The 22,559-nt window shown below is 39.2% G+C and overlaps 1 protein-coding gene across 3 annotated transcripts in view; it reads right to left on the reverse strand.

The window, feature by feature from the left end:
* LOC109996603 (MAM domain-containing glycosylphosphatidylinositol anchor protein 1) overlaps positions 1 to 22,559 on the reverse strand; it is a 175,243-nt gene that overhangs the window by 88,692 nt on the left and 63,992 nt on the right. For all 3 annotated transcript variants that reach the window (XM_065953088.1, XM_065953086.1, XM_020651018.2), the window contains exon 4: positions 17,811 to 17,985. In XM_065953088.1, the coding sequence (XP_065809160.1) occupies positions 17,811 to 17,985 (175 nt within the window). The remainder of the gene's footprint in view (positions 1 to 17,810; positions 17,986 to 22,559) is intronic.

Below are 22,559 nucleotides of genomic sequence, written 5' to 3' on the forward strand. Positions count from 1 at the left end.
ATACTTTACTTTCATTTTGCAGACATTTCATATTGAATACGTTCGTTCACTGCATGATGCAAAATGCTCTCTAATACTTGCCTGCAATGATGACAGTGTTACACGATAAAATGAAAAAGGCATATATTCCTATGGTAGCTAGCTAATAAACATATTAGTTAGGAAGAAATGTATCTCCATCTCATGATTCAAAAGCAGGGGTCTAGATTTTAGTATGGGAAATGTTGTAATGTAGTACGTTTTAAGTCTCAGTTGTTTTAATCAATCATAGATCAGCAGACTGTATGCAGGGAAAAAAAAGTCTTCATGGAGAACAAAGCATGCGAAGCACAATTTGCGTTGGTTACATCAGGGCTTCCATCAGCTGTATTAACTAGTTAAATATCTCACTGAACAGATATCTGCATGCAAGTGCTGCAAACAATCTGTTCATCAAATATTTCAGCTTGACTGAACAATATGATTGGCGTTGTGTCGCAAAGCCAATCAACATTTAGATTTCCTTACTTCCTGAAATGCATCAGAATTGGTCAATCTGGAATGGGTTCAACAAACAGTTGTATTAAAACTTGTTTTCTTCTCATATTGAGGACAGACTTGACAAAGCTTGAATTTTAAATTTTTACAAATCTGTATCATGATGACATTAATTGGGCAAAACTGATGTTTGAAGTAAATCACAAAACAATGTGTTTCTTTTTTTGGACTTCAAAGTAAGTCAGAGTGAAGCCTCTGTGTATCTTACTATTCTACAATTATTTTAATAATTAGCCTTCTCCATGGCAGACAGGGACTTTGACACTGAATAAAGTCACTCTCTCTCGTTCATCCAGAGAAAGAGGAAAGGAAGGACTTAAAATATCAGCCAGTTGAACTTAATCAAAAATATGTATTCATGAGGAACAGGACAATAGCTGCTGCACCTTTTCATTCCTCCCTGCATCTTCGTATCTACAAACCATCTTTTGCCAGTTCAGTTACAGAAATAGGATGCACAGTGGAACAAAATTAGATTTTATAGAAATAGGCATGTATTATTTTTCTGTGTCAATAGTCCTCCTGTTGCTGCTTAGCATACACACCGCCGAGCATATACACTCAGAAATATACTCTTACTTAAACACGTGAAATTCATTTTGTTCTGAAATACGGATGGACACACTGCTTCTTTTGCTCACAAATATACACACAGGCAGTATCTCCTCATGAAGACAAGTCCATTTATATAAGACAGAATGTATGAATCTATAGGGATGGGTATTGAAATCCACCTCAGTATTAAATCATATTAGTTCTGATGTGGAGCTGAAAATGCTGGGAGGATATCTGAGAGCAGCTGAGGTAATAATAATCACATTCTCCTCCTTACAAAGATCAAATGAGAACTCAAAGTACTGTGGCAGACTCCTCGTGGTGCAGTTATTTTTTTTCCTCATTGTGTAAGTCAAATTATTTCATTTACATATTTGACTGGAGGTGAGATAGTGGTAATGAGAATCTTTTAGATGGATGGAGAGAGCAAAGAACATGACCGATAGGCTTGTCTATTACTGAGCAGACTCTGCCAGTTCATATTGAATATGAATATGAACTGTACAGCTCTCTTCTGGATGTTGCTACATCAACTATATTTGACTAATTGCAGTCTTGGGTCATTTAAAGTGCATATACTGCTATAACACGTGTTTCCTTTAAGATTGATTTACCAAGACCGGCAACATTTATGATTTACCAATAGAGGTGCTGCTGTACAGCAGGGTTATATACAATACATCAGTGTGTACATGTAGATCATATGTTTGGAACAATCACATTTGTATGTTTAAGCTTTTTGAAGGCCATTTAGAAAATAGCCTTGTAACCATGTATTTAAAGGTCTTATTTACAGAAATAATAAGTGAGAGTCTAAAAGTATTTGAAATCAATTCCAATCAAAAAACACTCACTATTTAGTTTCTGTATAATGTACTGTATTTGGTTTAAAGTGGGCGTGGTAAAGATCAAGAATTACCAAGTATAACAACAATTACATAAATAAAGCCACTTATTCAAGAAAAAATGCAGACAAAAATGATCTTCCTCCTCTGGTTCTGTCTCTGACAGCCCATAACATACTAGGGATTCACAATGCAGATTCTCACATGTCACTATTGTATGTTGAAATAAATAGACGTCAACTAAAACACAATCTTTTATACAGACAGAGTCTAAATAATTAGTTTAAACGATTAGTTGTTTTTAAAACAGTTATGAATGCTTCATTTTTGTTAGATTTTGTAAAAGTTTAACAAGTCAGTTAACTTTGATATAATATATGATTTTTAATTTTTAACGGTCTTTTATCTACAATATAGCCACAAAGCATGATTAACAGTACCTCAAGACATTACACGCAGCATGAAAAGAGACGGGATTTAGCCTGGCTGTTTATTTGTTGTGTTGTATATTCACACCGTGACTGGACCTCCTGGCCAAAACATAACATTGTCCTGTTCAGAGAGGCCGAAAGCTTTTTGCACATTATCAAGACCACAATGCTAAATGAAGCATCAAGACACTGTTTCCAATGGAGGGAGAATTAACGTAGCAAAATTTAAAATGCTGCTTAAAAACCATGTTGAGTCAGGAACTTGAATGTTAAACTGACAGTTTGATGCTGTTATTGGTAGCTTTGGTTCTTGCAAGCAATTGCTCCACAGAAAAAGCTTCTTTTTTTTATGAGCTTAGATTTGATTGTCTTAACTTTTATCTCAACATTAGCATACTTTTTCACACATTTGCAAACAAAAAAGAGGACACAAACATAAACATTGTACAAAAGGTAAGGAAATTTGTATTTGGTAGATTATTAATTTGTTGTAACAATGCGTCTTGGCAATGAATCTTAACCGTTGGGAAGCCTGTTTATTTCCCTTTTAAACGGTGCCACATGCATTTGAGGGATAAGCAGCAGAGCTGAGTATGTGGGTTGCGCCCATGAAAAACTTGCCAAATCTTCTCAGCCAATTCCAAACAGCTTATTCTGCTGTTGCTATTGACTCTTGTTTTGAGCTTCTGATACCCCAGGTGCTGACAATCAGGTGCCAATCAGGCAGTCTTCTACAGATTTGCAGTCAAGGTTTGCAGGACGATATAGCCGATGGCTCTCTACCCAGAAAATCTGGAAAAGACTGCACACAGCCAATCTTCGGTCTCATATGGCTGCCATTAGGCCTGCCATGACTGCCCTTCACCGTCAGGCCTGTTTGCGCTGGTGTCGGCAACAGGTGCACTGGAACCTGAACATGTGGAGGAACATTATGTTCAGTGATGAGTCCAGATTCTGCTTACTGCAGTTGGATCATAGGGTCAAAGTGTGGAGAAGAAGCAGAGAACGCTATGCTGAGTGCTGCAACAGCTTTTGGTGGAGGCAGTGTAATACTGTGGGGCGGCAACGCTGAGGCTTGTCTTCATTGGAGGCAATCTCAATGCAGACAGATATCGAGATGAGATTCTGCAACCAGTGACAATCCCATATCTCCACAGTCTGGGACCGAACTCTATCCTCCAAGATGAATACGCTTGCCACCACAGAGCGGGGTTTATCAAAGACTAACTCCAGAATTTGGGAGTGGAGAAAATGGAATGGCCTGCCTGCAGTCCTGACCTCAACCCCATTGAACACTTGCGGAATCTGCTTGGGCCTGCTGTTCATACCAGAGGGACCAACACAACCACATTGGCTGACTTGCTACAAATGCTGGTTGAAGAATGGGATGCCATCCCACAACCAGGCTGTTGTGGCTGTGTATGGTTCTTTCACACGCTACTGAGGCTCCCGTTTTCACTCCGGATAATATCTAGATAATTAGGGAGGACTGCTCCGGAGATTATCCCGACCTTGCTGTTCACATATGCTCCTCACAGCAAGAGACTATCCCTGTCAGACGGGAGGGGGATTTCCTGAGGTAGGACGTGACGTAAAAAAACAACGCGGAATTACAGGCGAAGCAACAGAGTCCTCTACACAATGCTATAATAACAATATCCGCCTTTATATCAATGCTATGTGCAGTCCAATGGAATGACAACATCAACAAAACAGCAGCGAACAACATACTGGTGAACAGAAAATGTGATGAAGCCTTTTGATTACGTGCATGGAGATCGTAGTGGTGACGTGCAGACACTCTTTACACAGTGCAGCAGTCACAGTATACGTCACTCCCTCTAATGCCTCGAGGTAAATTATCTGGAGAATATCCTGTGGCGTTATCACATCAGGCCACTTACACTTGATGTGGAAAACATACTAGGGGTCTGGCTGGAGAAACTCCGAGTAAAGTCCGAGGGAAAAAGCCCCACCGGGTACTCTCCTCAGTTTTTCAGGATATTTCCGTATGTGTGGAAAGGGTATATGTCTTGTTTCTTCAGACTTTCAACACCAAACAAGAGTCAACAGCAGAATAAGTTGTTTGGCATTGGCTGAGAAGACTTGGCAAGTTTTTCATCTGCGCAACCTACATACTCAGCTCTGCTGCTCATCGCACAAAAGTATATTTATTACAAATGTGGCACCATTTATAATGGAAATAAACACGCTTTCCGGTATAAGATTTATTGCCAAGAAGAATTGTTACAACAAAGAAATAATCTACAAACACAAATTTCCTTACTTTTTGTACAGTTTATTTAACTTTACTGACACAAAACCTAAGAGACCACTTACTTTCAATCAAATCTCACCACAGTTCTCAGACCACTGCTGGATTTGTAAGTTCAGAGGTGTGAGTGCTGAGAATTTATTTCCATTTCTCAGCTTGACATCAACAGCCATGGTTAAAATCATGCATGTATTATTCAGTATAGAAGATGTTTACCTGCTGTAAGTTCTCCTTTAAATTAAAACAGAATCATTTCCAGTATAACAGTATACATGGTTTGCTGGATGGTGTGAAGTACCTTGCTGCAATCAGAGCTCTAGCCATAACCTTGACAGACTTAACACTATATAGAACCCACTGAGATACTGTACCACGGTGCCATATAGCCACTAATGTGAAACATTTTTACTTTAAAGCTTGTAGGGTTAGGTATGGACTGTCCCAGATTTTCAGCTATGCTGAAAACTGAAAAACGTGGATGTTCCATCCAGGTATCCAAGTGAACTCTCTGTACTTGCGATATTTAAAAATAAAAAACAGTCATGTAAGGTCATGGGTGAGAGTGGCGCTGCTCTGCGGCTGACACGCACACGAGAGCTCCGTGTTTGTCTGATTGTAAGGGTTTGTTTTAGCATTTTCCAGTCTATCTTGATGTATTTTTAACATGGCAAACACGTGCTGTTTTTAAGGATTATTTTTAAACTTTTAGCAAGCGGAGAGTCATTCATGACTTTAATGGCTGTTTTGAATGTACCGACTGGGAAGTGTTTGAATGCACAGATATAAATTAACATACTGATGTAGTAACATCTAAAATTAATTTCTGTGTAGACAATGTGATCCCTACCAAACAAACAAAAACATATGCAAACACTAAACCCTGGGTTACTGCTGAGACAAAAAAGTTTTTAATTGAAAAAGAACAAGCTTTTAGAATAAATGACAGACATAAAGGGAAACTAATACATAGAGATATACAAATGAAAATTAACAAAGCAAAAAGGGACTACAAAGCTAAAGTTGAGCAACTACTTACAGAAGTCTCAACAGATTAATGCTTCATATACAATTGAATTTGCCAATGACATGAACAACTTCTTTGCATGATATGAGACTGAGAGTCAATCCCCATTGGAGCCTGAGGCAGACTGGAGAAAATATGGCACTTCAATTCAAATAACAACTGAGGAAGTGCAGTTTGCCTTCTCCAAGTGAGGAGATCCATCAGCCCAGATGGGTTAGACAGTAATACACTTAAAAAATGCTGTAAGCAGTTAGTTCCTGTGTTCACACAACTTTTCCTTAAATTCACAATTAATCCCAAAATCATGGAAAATATCTAAAAAATTACCAAAAAAGACAAGACCCTCTGAATTCAATGATTTTAGACCCATTGCCCTGACCTCACTTGTCATGAAATGTTTTGAGCGCATCGTTTTATCTCACTTAAGGTCTGAAACAAACAGTCAAATGGATCCCCTACAATTTGCATATCGAGCAAAGAGAGGTGTTGAGGATGCAACGGCAGCATTTCTTCACCAAGTTTATAAACACTTGGAAACACCATCATCCTATATGCGTATACTATTTGCTGATTTCTCATCTGCCTTTAACACTGTCCAGATACAACTATTGGCTGTGAAGCTGTGTAGTATGGGAGTTAACCACACCCTTATTAGGTGGATTCATAACTTCCTTTCTGAAAGGCAGCAGTTTGTTACCATCCATGGGAAAAACTCTTCAGTAATTAGCACTCAGTGGGGTACCACAAGGGTGTGTCCTCTCACCTTTGTTGTTTACTTTGTATACCAATGACTGTACAAGTCATCATGACAACTGTAAATTAATTAAATATGCAGATGATGTTGCTCTGATAGGTCTTTTAAATGACAATGAGACCAATAACAGAGCTGAGCTAGACAACTTTTACAACTGGTGCTCTGATAACTCATTGATTTTAAATACAAAGAAAACAAAATAAATTATTATCGATTTTAGAAGACAGTCATCTCTCTCCCCTGTAAATATGAAGGACACAGAAATTGAAATTGTACCAGAGTATTAGTATCTTGGCACAATAATTGACAACAAACTGACATGGAACACCAACACAAAAGCAAGGTATGCAAAGGCTCAACAGCGCCTCTATTTTTTGAGGAAACTAAGAAATGTTAATGTTGTCAGCACTATGCTGAAATTTTTTTACAAGACTTTTATTGAAAGTGTGCTGACCTTTTGTAGTCAGTGTTGGGGAGAAGCACTGTCCTTACAAAATAAGAACAAAATGGACAAGGTTGTTAAACTAGGCAGCAAGATAACTGGGAAGCAAATGTACAGCATCTCTTTCCTGACAGACCAGTACACACTGAGCCATCAATATCACAGCTGACCCTCTGCACCGAGGGTTCATACTCTGATCAGAGTATGAACTCTTGAATTCAGGGCGCAGGTACAGAATGCCCAGGATGAGGCCTAAAAGAGGCATTACATCCTTTGTACTGCGCAGTATTCAGCTGCTTAATAAGAGCTGATTATACAGGACGAACTTGGCACTCTGCACTTTATTTAACTTGAATTCAATCGTGATGCTTTAGTGTGTTTTTATGTGTTCTTATGTGCTGTCCTGTAAATGTCTGTTTGTAATTGTGTTTTTTTATGCTCTCTGTGCAAGGCAAATTCCAATAAAGGTTTCATTCATTTATTAATTAATTCATTCATTCATTCATTCATTTCATTCATGGCCTGAATTGGTGCATTTCAGAATTTGCTGGATTCTTCAAGCTCTCAGGCTTGTACCTCTGAAGAAAACAAGGTCTGGCCTGGTCTATGTTATTTTCTCATCTTGTTTTTCAATGTTTTGTGTACTGGCAGTACGTACAATGTGGTCCACAATTAGAAGCTTAAATAAATAATGAATATGATAAAAAGTTAAAGGGAAAAATAGAACAAAACCTCTCTTAATTTCGGCAATTTTGTCATTTGGAAGCCAGGTCATTTTATACAAACTCTTCTCCTGTTTCTGCTATTTCTCTTTTTTTCTTTGAGTATTCCATCCATGGAATCCACTCATCAAATTGCTAAATTAACAGTCACATGTAGCATTCATTGAGATCTTTGCCAAGAAAAATGTAAGACTTTTTTTTTTGTTTCTCCAGCATGCTAATCACTTGATCTGACACCCTCACCCCCAGCAGCAGTTTTAGGCATTAGGAGTAACGATATAGAAGTAATCACTCTTCTTCCTGATGGTCTTGTTTGTTTTTAAAGGTCACACTTAGAGGCACAAGTACTCATTTCAGTCTGTTTCAAACGCAGTCAAAACTCTTCACATGAGCTTTAAGCTTTTCCTTCTGTCACAGTCAGCATTGGTTTTTCAAGCATGGTCCTTAGCCTGAGTGGAGTACATAGGTGAAGGAAGAGAAGGACTCTTCCCTAATGGTGACTGTTTCTGGGTTAAGAGAATTACATATGTACTTGGACATATCTGTAATTAGAATTAGTAAGTAGGACATGATCGACAGACAACAACAGATGTGAGCAGGAAAGAGTAATCAGAAGAGAAAAACCTCTCAAGGTAAACAACATTATCACTCTGCCCACTCACTCACAGTGAATGTTTCAGACTATTTCCTGCTGTGCTCACACATTAATTCACACAATTAAAAAAAATGATTTGCACAGATTGTATACAGGAGCTGGAAGGACAGGGAGTATCTCAAGTGTGAACAGTTTAGTACAAATTCTACCTGGACAATATCCAGAACTTTTCAGGATTGCAGTGCCTGAGTGATCTAATTAGTTCAACTTGAGAAAAGAAAGAAAGTGTCTGTAGTTATGGAGATGAGACTGGCATTACATGAGACGAGACTTCTGTGCGTGCCATCTAGACTTGTTGTTTGTTTTGCTTCGTCACTTACATTTCTCTTCTCGTTCCCTATGACGCCAGCTGAGCCAATCAGAGTGATTTCTCTCCCAGACTAGTCGCGGCCGATTCTACACTGATTTGGGCACAAAGCCTCCGACAGGCCCCAAGCAGTACTGTCACTGCTGTTCACACCACACCTACCATAACCACTGACTGTCTCTGTGAGCCCCAGGTTTTACCTACCTCTGTATTCTCTATCTAATGCTATGTATGTATGCAAATGTATCTATGTGGCAGTTTAAATGCAAATGTAACCGTGCCATTTATGTGTCGATATGTGCATTTAACCTTCTTAAGTGTGTTGATGCTATGCATTCCAGATGGCTAATTTACCACCTGTTGTTTCAGTATACTGCATATTGACTGGTAAACTGATGGACATGGTGAGCTGCTTTAGTTCTAAAGTGGAAGAAGTAGATTGACAAGAGGGTGTCAGTGCAAAAACCCCTTCCTGCAACTTTTCAAGATCTCTGTCTTAAAACAATGAGATTGTGTTTATGTAGGATCAGGCTACCTAAAGATACATGGCAACTGACCCCCCACCTTGTGAGCACCTTCCTTTCATTCTCTGTTTGAGAGAATTTTTTCAGTTTTTATCTCTTTCTTCTTTTCAGTTGGTCTGGGGGAAGTCAATGTGCCAAAACATGACACATCATTTTTCATGAAAGACATTTATAAAGCCTTCAATCAGATGTCATGATGAATCATTCCACATTATAAGTAAGACCTTGCTTCCTGGGTTGGTTTTCAGAATGTGATTGCAATTTTAATAGTTTCCCATCAATGACAAATAAGAATCGTGACAAAAAAGGATCTTAGCTTTTAGGGAGAGTTTGTTTTTACATTTACATTTTACAATGTAGCAGCTCTCTCCTCTTCTATTTCACGTTGGATTTCCAGGGTATGGAGGCTTGAGGGCAATGGGAAGTTGGAAAGAAATGCAGATAGTGATATCACGCTCTCTATTCTAAGCTTACTTGTCAAAAGCAATACATTTTTATAATTCATAGATAGAAGATGTATTTTACAAACTTTTCAGGGGAAGGGGTATGCAGCAAAGGATTTGTTCCCCTCTCATTAAAGGCATTGTTTCATAATGCCTCTGATGTGGAACAATACTTCAGATCACTCAAGCAGCAGTTTTACAATTAAAATCACAGAACAGTATGGTAGTACTGTATTCCCTGGAAGGGTATTCTTTTTTTCTGAAATAAGATGATTTTATTTTTTAATTTTACTCTCACTATACTACACAGGCAGGGAAGAAGTCTTGCAACCTAATGATACATAGCAATTAATGTAAAGTTGCACTTCCCAGACATATTTCTCTTTTTTACAATTCTGAGGACTGTGTCCATGTGCAATCTGCACGCACGAATCCGTTCACAGACACGCGAACACAGGCAGCAGTTAGGAGTGGCATAAAAGAACATGGTGTGGCAAAGCAGAGCAGCTGGAAAAAAAACAGGGGACACCGCTTAAGGCAAATGTCACAGCACTTTATCTTACCAATAAAACTGAAGAAAAGCACTGTGCTTTTCTTAACAATGGAACATCTTTTGCCTTAAAAGTAAATGTATTTTTTTATGATTTTTTCAGTCAAGCATGTCAATTCAAACAAAAACCTGAGCCCACTCAACCTCATCAAAGACCACATCTAGTGCATGGTTTGAAATGTTTAAGTACAACCTAATATTTTGAGATTAATCTGTTTTGCATTCCTCCGTCAGCTAACATTCCATGTTAGTCGTTTCATTAATGCCAATTGCATGAATAGTTACTACAACAAAAACATTTCCTTGAAGTTTTCTGCATTTTCTGCTGAAAAAAGAAGCTCATTCCTTAAAGGAAGAATATACGATTATTCACACTTAAATGTAGCAGAAATCAAATCTATCCTCTGAAAATAACTCTGTGAGTCATGACTGTCGACAATGAGTGTGACACCTGAGTCCCACTGTCTGTGACGCTTTCTGAGCTTTCCAAGCCGTATCTACACTTTCCGGGATGGCCGGCTGGCTCATCCCCTTGCATATAAAAGTTGTTTAATTGAGGGACTAGAGAAAAGTAGAATAACATACTGTACTCACTGCTTGTTTGAATGTGACGTAAGCGTTTCTAGATCAGTCATTTTGTGTAAATTTACATGCAGTGTGAAGATACGAGCAAACTAACGAGCATTAGCATGCTAACACAACAATGCAGCGCGAGTTGCTTTGGTTTCATGCTGGTGCTCAAGGGCGACATCTGCTGGATCAGAAAGTTGCATATTCTTCCTTTAAGAACGTAAAAAATCTATGTCTGAATCAATGAGGCAACCACGACTGAACAGAAAGAAAAATGGTTGGTCTTTACAGAACAGAGCAGACAATCAGCAAAGCCCCTCAGTGCTTAGGGGCAAATGAGCAAATCATGTCAAAGGAAGTGTAAGGAGAAACGCAGATATTGTACAGTTTTTCCTATAGAAAGTAATAAAATATTTGAATGCTTTGCAGCTTTTATTCTCTATAAGAGCAGTCATTTATTTTGTCAAAAATGAGGAACTTATATTGGTTGCATTCAGTTGTAGCTGTTTAAATCAAAGCATCCTGGTTATGCTGAGATTTCTGCCTGTCATAAGGAAGTTTTTTCTTACCACTGTAACTTTTGCTAAAATGTTGCTGGATGGATTAAGCTGGGTCTTTGTAATACAGCAATGAGAGAGGTATTTTTACCTGCTTTTTGTAAAGTGTCTCTAGATAACACTTGTTATGAATTGGCGCTATACAATTAAAGATTGATGATTGATTTATTGATTGATTGATAGTTATTAGCCCATTGCCTCACTTTTTTAATTTTTATTTTATTTTATTGCAAAAAACAAAACAGAAAGACAATAATAGATAAATGAAAATAGACAGACAGTACATAATGATTAGTTAATTTAAAAGATATACATGTTGAAAGAAATGTGCTGGAGAAGCCAAATAAAACCAGAGAAGCTTGTCGAGTGGCCCTCCTAAATTTACTCACTTCAATGGACTAACAACTTCTTTCATGTTTTTTTTTTTTTTTTACATCTGGTCCTTGTTACCATGGCAAACATCAACCTCGAGAAAGAAGGGCTTTTATAAACTGTACCTTTAGTGGTCCCTTTTATTTTGTAGTTTTGGTACATCATAAACAACTGTTATTAAAGAAAGCTTTCAAAAAATGCCCCTGGCACACAAGCAGGGGTCCTTAGAAGCATTTTCTGAAACTGTGGTATGTTGAGGCTGATTTAAGTAAATTCATATAACAAAGATCCCCAAGAGTCTCATTTCAACTCCCTCTGCTTAACAGAATATATTGCAGATTATCCATGGCAACTGGAGTTTCCAGATCAACAGAAGTTTGAAAGAGTCTAGTTTATTTCTAATGCATGCGTTTTAATTATGTGCTGCAGAACAACCAAAGTACAACTGTGAATTTAGAGTAAAAATGGATCGCTATAAAAAAAATCCTGCTCATAATACATATCTTCAATGACTTATCTGGCTCAAATAAAAATGACCAATTCTTCTTTGGCACAGCAGGGAGGAGAGAATTACAGCGAGGATGAAAATAACATAAGAAAGAAGACACAGACTGTATGCACAGAAACAACGATGGAATATGCAGAAAACACAAGCAAGACCAAGAGTCATGCCCAAAAAGAAAAATATATTGACAGTGCCACAGACAGTTAAAATTGGTAGCGCACACACGCATAAAAGGGGCATAGGAGCATGGGGTGCCACAGAGAGGTAGACAAAAATAAGATTCTGAAGTGATGGTGAACCAAGGGAAGAAAGTTGAGAATTTGCCACGTTGTGTGACTCAGGCGGTATTTTGGTGTCCCAATGATTCACCCTGTGGCTTCAGCCCCAATTCTACTGAAAGGTCAGAGCTTCTTTAAAACTACCTGTAACTGCTACTCTCTTTCTCTGACACGGTCACTGTCCTGCATAATCCGTCAAACTGCGTGTGTGTGTGTGTGTGTGTGTGTGTGTGTGTGTGTGTGTGTGTATACTATATTTCCACTAAGAGCCAAGAGCAGCAGTGCCCATACTGCTCCAGCCAGGCCTGGTGTCACCCTGAAGCACAGAGCAGCATGTACGGTGACAGAAGTCTCCGTCCAACACAGACAGACTAAATGCCACCTAGCCTGCTGATTGTTTTCATATAAATGTGTGTGCCATCGTCAAAAACACCAATTCTACAGTAGAGCACTTGTAGTACTGCACTGGGACTATTTCTGAAGGGAGAGTGTTGGAATAATGGATAATGCATCCTTCTCTCGACTCCAATTGCCAGTGACAGAAAGGGTGATAACTGCCAATGCTGTGAAAGGGCTTGTGTACATTTGGAGTTACATGGTCTTATTCTCCATTGATTTATACCGTCGTTACTGACAATGGCACAAGAGGCTGGTGCCAGTTTCCTTGGAAAAGTCAGCCTGGCTTGAAAATCAGAACAACATAGCATTTATCTTTAATTAACCAGGCCTGCAAGGATGTATGTATTCCAATCTGTCCTTAGTAACTGTCCAGAAAATCCTTATACACAGCTACTGACACTTACTTTGTACTTACTGGTTGCCTTTTCTGGCCACCATTAGGCTTTTAAAGTTCATTGAACGACCTTAATCAGAAGATAAAAACTGCACACAGCAAGGACTGTGGAAACTTGAGAAAAAAGCATCTTTGTGTTCAGGTTAGTTCAAATGTAACATTTGAATGCAATTTCACTAAAGTTTCAGTCCTTCTTGGAGTCAAACAAATCCGTTAACTCTGACCGGGAAGATTCAGTTTGACTTCGGGATCTCGATTTTCTGAGTCTATCATGACAAATGTCCATTGATCCTATCACAAAGGACACTCCACATAACTCCATAACCTAACTCTGATAATCATCATATAACATCATTAGGTTTTCTTCATTATCCACAAACAGGAAATGCTCATAGCTTATTCTGCAACATTGCACTCTTTAATGAAGCCGCAGCTTTTTCATATGATACCTATACTGACCTTTAACCATCTTTATCAACTATAAGTATTAAAATAAACAAACAAACAACAAACTGCTGGTGGCAGTGTGGGTAGGTTAAGTTATCTCAATTGTGTCTACGGTGGGGCCAACAGTGTCAGACTTCAGGGTAAGGTAATACGTTTGTTTTGCTGCTTTTGTGTCAAACTGTTTCACATACAAAAGACAAACAACTCAATCCATAAAAAATAACAACCCTGCAGACTCATCAGCATCATGACTATCATCATCATCTTCACCCCCACTGGTACACACTGCTGTCAACAAGAACATAATCAGCATCATCATCAGCATCATCATTAACACCCCCCCTCCCCCCTCCCAAAAAAAGAAAAAAAAAATTGCCACTTACCTGGATGTATCATGAAGAGTTCTGAATTCACAGTACAGAACTGATCTGAACTAAGCTGGGTTAACTTGTTTTATCATAACCAGTTTTTTTTTTATTCATTTGTTGGGTTTCTGAACCAAGTCCATCCCATCAGTAGAGGCTACTCGAAGTTAAACCCCGCCAGCTCACTGCCCCACTGCCTCAGTGGTCAGAGTGCCAGGTCATAGGTCAGCTGCTTGATACAGGTGAATGATCATGATGGAAGATGGGGCAGATGTGTTACAGAAATGTGTGATGATGTGTTGCTTTTTGGTAAGCTTTAGTGAAGGCAGTTTTAGTGGCTGCAGATTTATGGAAAGTTAGCTGCATCTACTTTTTGGGAATTTTAAGCAGGAAGCTCGACAGAGGGAAGGATTATCCTAACATGTATTTGCTCATTAAGTAGGTAGACTTCACAATATCGCACATGAAGGCCGTGCAGGATGATTAAAAAAGAAAACATACTGACTAACATTTACATTTCTGAACTAACTTATTAATTCATATAGCCCTCTGTTGAATGTGTGGATACATGTTGAATTATTAACTTGTTCAGAGTTTCAAGAACGAGAGAAAGAGGGAGGAGGTAGGAGGTGTAACAAAATAAAAAGAGGAAGGATTGAAAGAACGTGACACAGATTGTCAGCTATAGCAATAATATACGTTTTATATATGTTTTTTTTTCCTGCATGTGTCTTTTATTCAGAAGGGAATATCGAGTATGCATTTTTGCCCTAATCCTGAAACTTGTTATTAATTTACTCTGCTGTCTTTTCAGTTTCGATCTATCATTCACTCCCTCTCCTCTGTAATTCTTCTTGCTCACACACATCACACTTTGCAATGTGAATCTATCTGCTTTGGTGCATGAGTGTGCTTTTGTATGCTATGCTTTTGATTTTACTTTACCTTTATACTTGAAAGTGGGTCTATATTACTATATGCATCAGTGTGCAAGTACATCATTACAAATATATGTGCTTTTTGTACTTTCTGCACTGGTGTGTGTGTGTGGTTCAAGGTGGACGGAAGAAGGAAAAAAACAAGGAAGATGAGCAGGCAGAATTAAATATAGAGGAATGAGGAAAGAAGGAGAGGAAAATTAAGTTTGAATAAAAAGTGGATTTTTTGTCACTTCAATGCAAAAAGCTGAGACATCAAAAAAGAAATGTATGATGGAGGGAGCAACACTCCTGTTTGTACCCAGTGTGAGTAACATCATGTTCTGCCCTACAGTCCAATAACTGGTCTGTTGGATGCATCTGAAATGAAAAGAATAGGAGTGCCTCTACCTTATTATGTGCATCTCTCTCTCTCTCTCTCTCTCTCTCTCTCTCTCTCTCTCTCTCTCTCCTTGCTGTCGTCATGTCTTTTTGCCTTATTCTATATTTCATGTTGCTCTAGCTTTTCTTCCCTTTAAGATGGAAATAACAACTAACATAACATAATAATCTATTCAGCTATAATCAATGGCCATTCTTTTCTATTTCAATATTGTCACATACTAGCTGTTAGGTTTTTCAAAAAGAAGTGCGACTCCTCAGGTGTATAAAGCAAGATACAGATCATTGTGTTTGCTTTTCTTACTATTTTCTCCTTCACATTTCTTCTTAACATAATCATCTGTTTCTGGACAATCATTTGTGATTTTTGTCCTACTGGTTTTGACAGGGCTTAGTGTAGAGTTTGTTTTTACCACAACCTGCTCCCTTTTCAGTGCAGAGCAAGAATAATCAAATCCAGGGATATCTGAATATATCTGAATCAAAATGAATAACTAAGTATTGGCTTGAAAAATATCTGTCACTTGAGTAACTCAAGACCAAATCCTTGAGTCATTCATGGATCTTTTTTTTTTTTTTTTTTCAAAAATTACAATTCGGAAAAAATAACAGGACTTAAAGTGGCTACCGTGACTATAGCTAAATGTATATTAAGAAGATTGACTAAATAAAGGATAACCCACTCAGTAGTTCTCACATTTATACACTTAAAATAAAATTACTTTTTGGTAAGTATATGGAAAATGTGTGATCTTTAGAGTTATACTACTGTTCAGACTGCATTTCCAGCAAAAATAAGATGTGGTTGTTTCTAATTGTTTAGTCAATGGTTTCCCATCTACCTCCTTCCCCACTCCTGACCCCTCTTTCCTGACTTACTCTCCACTTTCATTTATGTCCCTCACCCTCCCTCTTTCCTCTCTCTCTCTCTTTACCCGGTAGCCTAGCCTAATTGTTACATCGTAGTGGAGCTCTAAAGCCGCCCTGTGTAGGAAGCGTGGCTGACCGCCGCTCTGTGTAACGCAGCATGGGGGATGGGGAATTGAACAAGCATTGGCTGTCAGAGCTCGTTAGCTTCACAGAGCTCCTGTCACAACTACACACACACACACACAAACACAAAACAACCTGTTTACTACCCAGGCCCCCCTGCAATTACCAGCCTCCCAGCAGGGGCTGAGCTAGCGCCTGGGGAGAACTAACAGTATCAGAAGAGAGGAAGGAGGAGAGCGAGAGAGAGGGGAGAGCCCCATTAAGAGGCAGGGTGGTGTTAAAGTGACAAATCCTACAGTGACAAGCATGGGGTATGCATGTGTGTGTGTGTGTCTGTGTATGTGCCTGTTTATGTGCGTAAGTTTGCAGCTGCATAGATTGGTATAGGAGATTTGGTGCCAAAGAAAGGGGTGGCATAGTGTTTTATTATGACAAAAGGAGAGCAAGAGAAGAGCTGGATAAAGAAAAGGAAAGGCAGGTAATTGATGTTTAGTGTTATGGGGCCCTTTGAAAATCTGCCTTTTTCTATAAGTCTATAAACCAGCCATTAAAATGATTGAATCGATGAAGGAAGAAGCTATCTCTACAATAAACAGATACAGAAGGACAAGGATTTCAGGGTGCTGGGAATGAAAATGAAACTGTATAATATTATTGATGTGGTGGATATAGGATTGCATGTGTGTCAACCTGTCGCCATGACCTGGCCCCTGACTCACGGGGACAGTGGGGCAGTGAAACAAGCAGCAGCACGGGGCCCCTAGAACACAACACTGCTTCTCAACAAAAAAACATCTTATAGAGCCTTGGACTTCAGGGACAGTTTAAGGGATCTATAGCAAGGTCTGAAGAGGAGAGGTGATCTCATTATCACTATTATTTATCAACATACTGTCATAGGATATGTCACACTGGAATAGGCGACATAGCTTAACAGCTTAATCCACAAACATTGTGGATGACTTGGTCTAGGAAGCTAATACCCGGTGTTTGTTTTTTTCAATTCCCCCCCTTTTTTAAAGCATAAAGGCAAAGGGTCAGTTGAGAAACAGTGGGTCAGGGAGCCCGTACCACCTGGACTAACTGTTATAAACTCTTGATACATCCACAGACTTCACTTTTTTCCAGGAGTATCTGATTTTGAAAATGTATTTTCTCATATTGCCCTCACTGGTGGACTACACACACACACCAGCAGGGAAATAAACCAAAGGTACACTTAAGGGAAAGGAGCTTTAAAATTGAGATAGTTGTTTTAACTGAGTATCTAATCAAGACTTTTTCTAATACTACACTTGCCTTTGATTGATCCCCTAACCAATCTTTGTACCATGCTTTTCAGCCTTACCAAGTCCTCAGATACTCCTGGAAGCCATTCCCACCAGAGATCTAATCATCCATCCAATCTGTCTTTCATCTTTCCCCCCTCCAATCTTTCTATCTCTCCCCATCTCACTCTGCTTTAGCGGTGGGAATAGCTGAAGTGATAGAGCTGTGGTCTAAAAAGTGGAAGGAGTGTTTGTTCCTCTTTCTCCCTGCCCACTTACACTGCACATCTACGCGGATGGACTTGATGGCAGCCACCCCAACCCCGTTGTCGGCCTTGCAGTAGTAGCGACCCCCCTGCACCCTCTGGATGCCCTCGATGCGCAGAGTCTCGTTGTAGATGGATGTTTCCTGGAACTTGTCTGATGCACTGCCTGCCGTCTTCGTCCATCGTATCTAGAGAGAGAAAGGACAGGAAACAGGGTTGAATAGACAAAGGTGCCATCGGTGAAAAGACGGTGTACCAGAAGATAGAATCAGTCAATGTTTAATGAAAAAAAAGTTAATATGGCAACAGTGAGAAAGTGTGAAAAAAGACTTTGACATTTGATTTTTTTTAAAACTTCCATCATTCAGTACTGGCAAAACCCAAATAAACACAAACTCCAACATCTCTTTAACCGAGCAAATCTTAATATCCATGGACACTATTAGTTTTAAAACCAATTTAAAAAAGGAGGAAATGTAGCCACAGCAACATAAAGTCGAATGTTGGGACAATCAAAAGACTTATTTTTTTTAATTTAGAATTTGATTATTAGAATCTTTTAAAATGTCCTGTTTGCCTGGAGAAGTCCATTTATTTAATATTTTAATAAGTTTCTTTTTGTCATTTTGTTGTTTAAAATAAGTGAACTAACTCTGCTTTTGAGTTACGTGGTTGTAGAATTATGCCTCCTGATAGGATAAAACAAAGGGCAGTGGGTGGAGCCTGCTTTTGAAACTATGTTCACGTTAAGCACCAAACCAAGTGCTCTGACAATGAGGGGATCAGAGTGACTTTAAGTAAGTTTAAGTATTTGTGTATGATGTCCTCCCCTTTGTATGCTTATTTTTTTTTAAAATCAGGAAATGCATAAATGTTCCCCTTATTTTGGTATGTGAACAACTGGGTTTGTTAGCCATAGGGTCTTGACCATGACGGTCTACAACACATTTTACTCTCAATCGTGAACAAAACCCAGAGATACTTGAACTCCTTCACTTCTGGTAGAGAACCATGGCCTCGGACTTGGAGATGCTGACCCACCTCCTGACTGCTTCACACTCGGCTGCAAACCGGCCCAATAAAACAACATCATCTGCAAAGAGCAGAGATGAAATTCTTAAGTCTCCAATCCGGAAAGCCTCCTCCCCTGGCTGCGACTTGAGATCCTCTCCATGAAAATCACAAATAGTGCGCCAAAACACACAAGGAACTTGTCTGACTTTGTGCTGAGAACGCTAACATAGCTCTCACTTTGGTTATATATGGACCTGATGGCACGCTGCAACAGCCCTACTATAGTCCTTCAATACTCCACACATAACCCCCATAAGACACAATCATAAGCCTTCTCCAGGTCCACAATACACATGTAGACTTGATGTGCAAACTCTCATGCCCCCCACCCCCAAGAAGCCCTGCGAGGGTATAGAACTGCAACAAAAAATCAAGTTCAATTCCAGTTATATGGACCTTGGATTGATCAACATAACATGGCTTTATGGATACCAAAGGGGAATGAGGCTCCAGCTGATTGTCAAACCATTGTTACTCTTGTATCTGAGATTTGGAACATTTAAGCCCAATTTGGACTTTAAACCTCAGTTTTCTGTGGCTTGATAACCTTGTCAACAAGAAATAGTAACATTCTGTCCAAACCAAGCAAAAATATATTGACTCATCATTCTTCCACTGTTACCACACCAGTGATCTCATTGTGTACTGACACAACCTGGAGTATATTTTTACATCACTACACAAAGGTGTAAGCTGTTAAACTTGAAGGTCCACACTGGAAAAATGACAGCAGGACTTGGTTAATACAGTGCATTGGAATTGTATTTAGTTTCTTTATAATCAGAGTTTATTAGCTACTTCTGATGACTTCTGATACTTGCTAAATATTATTTCCAAAAAAAAAGGATTGTCTTATTATTGCATGCATCTATTAAATTGGACTCCTGGTCTTTCTTTTTTTATTGGTGATATTTCAGGTCAAAAGAAAATTATTAACTGGGAAGGTCATCAAATTGTCAACACTATAAATGAAGTTACGTATTTTGTGATAAAATCTGTGTCTGCTTCAAATAGTTGAAATTGGTGACACTAAGCCTGGTACTCATGGTGGCCAAGATACTAAACTCAGACCATTAAGACTTGACAAACTCTATATGGCTTTTTCACGCTTCAATTATCCCTTCAAACTGTGGGAATGCTGCCGGGCCAACGGCAACATGATATTTTCACTTGGTTAATCAGACACACAAACATACACACACACACACTTCAGAGATACATGAAAGCCTGTAAACGCATCAGCTCTGGAGTGTTATTCATGCTCTCTTGTGTATGTGTTTGTGCAACAGTGTGTGTACAGTCCATTAATCCCTATTAACCCGTGTGTCTGTTATCAACATCGACAAGACTATCAACCATATCCTGTCGAGGAGGTCAGACAGGATAATGGCTTAAAGTCACTGATACTGTGTGTGTGGGCATGCCTGTGTGTGTGTGTGTGTGCATGCAAATTTATGTGAATAGAATAATGTGTAGTCATTTTCTGCCTTCATATCCAGTCCTCTGCTTGTGTTCCTGGATAAGTACACAGTATTGTTGGACATAACCACTGTATGATGCTGTGTGTGTGTGTGTGTGTGTGTGTGTGTGTGTGTGTGTGTGTGTGGGGGGGGGGGGGTTAGAAAGCAGGTTATATGGATTAGCAGATTATGTGAGCCTGTGTAAATGCTTTCTGCCTGTTTATTCAGCTCTGTTTGAGGGAGGGATTTTCGAGAGGCTGACTGCCATTGATCAAACCAAGCCAAGGTGAGCAATGAACCGAACCCTGTCCCTCCACGGTTTGGTGACTCGTGTTTGCATGCGTGTGTGTGTTTCCTGTGTCCGCGTTTGTGTATCGTGTTTTTGTGTGTATATGTGTGGCCTTTGTGTGACAGACAGTCACAGAGATCATTAAGTGTGCATTTCTGTTCCCCTGCTTTTATCCTTTCTATTCAAGGATTAAAAGATGAGTGAAATCTTACAAATTACAGACATTTTGTGCGTAAGTAATTCGTGGGATTAAAGTTTGAAAAAACTGACTGGTTAAATTATAAGAATTTAAAACAGCAATGTTTTGGATGGTGTTTTGTTAAAAATGGAAAGTAAAATAAATACATATTTCAGTTGTAAGCAGCTACCGTTTGCTTGCTGATGTGTGCTACTTTGTAAGCACATGATGACATGATTTTTTATTTTGGGGGGGGGAGTTGAGGCGGAAAATATGGGTTAAGCATAAAACCAGGATGATGTATTATACTCAAAAGATTACAGAAAGTCAATGGGGACGGAAGAGGCACACGAGCTTACAATAATGCTGCTGCCAGTATTGTTATATAAGGAGATCCTGAGGTGAAAAGCATAAGAAAACTACGCAAGTTGAAGAGAAAGAAAGTGTGACGAAAGAAAAAAAAACTTTGTGAGTCAGTAAGGAATACAATAGGTAAGGCGAGGGTATGTGTGAGGTATAAAAAGACTTTATGTGTAAGTGAGATATGGGGGTTTTTTTTCCAGTGAGTGCGAACGAGAGCAAATTTTATATACAGTATCGCTGGCAGCTGTGTGATGGGGGAGAGAAAAAGTGGATCACACAGGGAGACGCTACACCAGGGAGGCAAATGAAGTGAAATGGAGAGACGTGATATTGCGAATAAAGGGTATATTGTGTGCGATGCAGATGACAGGCAGGCAGGAGATGAGTCTATATCTGCCTGTGACACCGGCAGCTTCACTTGCATTCTTTCTTTGACCTTTACGCTCTCCCTCCACGACTTTTCTCCCCTCTCCTTTCAATAGATGTGTGATACTGGTCTATTTTTTCCCCTTAGGTCTGGATGAATTGGCATAGATATCTCTGTTAGTCCTCTTTCTCTCCCATCATCTTATCTCAGTCTAGGCACTTTTCTCTTCCCTGCCTTTTATTTCTTTACAAAGTACAAGACAGCAAAACACTCACTAGTCATCAAATCTTGCACATCCATTTACTCACACACAGAAAAAAAGAACCACCACACATTTCCTCTACGCTCTGTGCCCCACACATGCTGAGAGATGAAGATGCATTTGTTGAGTCAGACGCTTTTGTAATAATCACTCTTACATTTGGTGAGAAGTCTCTTACGTGGAAGGGAAGCGTTTGACTCCCCTGGGATCCAGCTCGACATGAAATGCAGCAGGTTTTGTTCGCTGTTTCTGTATTCAGTCGGGAGCTGTATGCTGTCTAGGACACAGATGTTTCAACAGGAGAACAGAAACAGTGCAGAGGAAAGAGGAACTGTCTTTTAAGAGTATAGCAGGAGGGAAGTACGGGACTATTTTATGTTGGTTTTCTATAGGAAGTTAGAGAGAGGGTGCTATCAGGCTTTATTGGTATTAGGCTTTGGTTATTTAAGAACCTGACCAAAGACAAGTGGCCGAGTATGTTCCATTAGTGATCACATGCTGTTTGATCATCATTTACAGTAATTTTACACAACATTTGCCTCCCATCAACTCATGGAGGTTTCTGTACAATATGTTGAATTTTTACACTAAAATATCCACATAAATTAATAACGGAACCCATGTTATATATTTTTGGTTGTCGAGTACTTACATTACTTCAAATATTTCAAATAGCTATGTAAGCCTTATAAATCCGGCATTTTATAGTTGTTACAGGACTTGTCTTATGGTGGCCATGCCCCATGACAGAGCCACCATGCAGACACGT

This window comes from Labrus bergylta, chromosome 3 (assembly GCF_963930695.1).
Source record: "Labrus bergylta chromosome 3, fLabBer1.1, whole genome shotgun sequence".
Classification (NCBI taxonomy): Eukaryota; Metazoa; Chordata; class Actinopteri; order Labriformes; family Labridae; genus Labrus; species Labrus bergylta.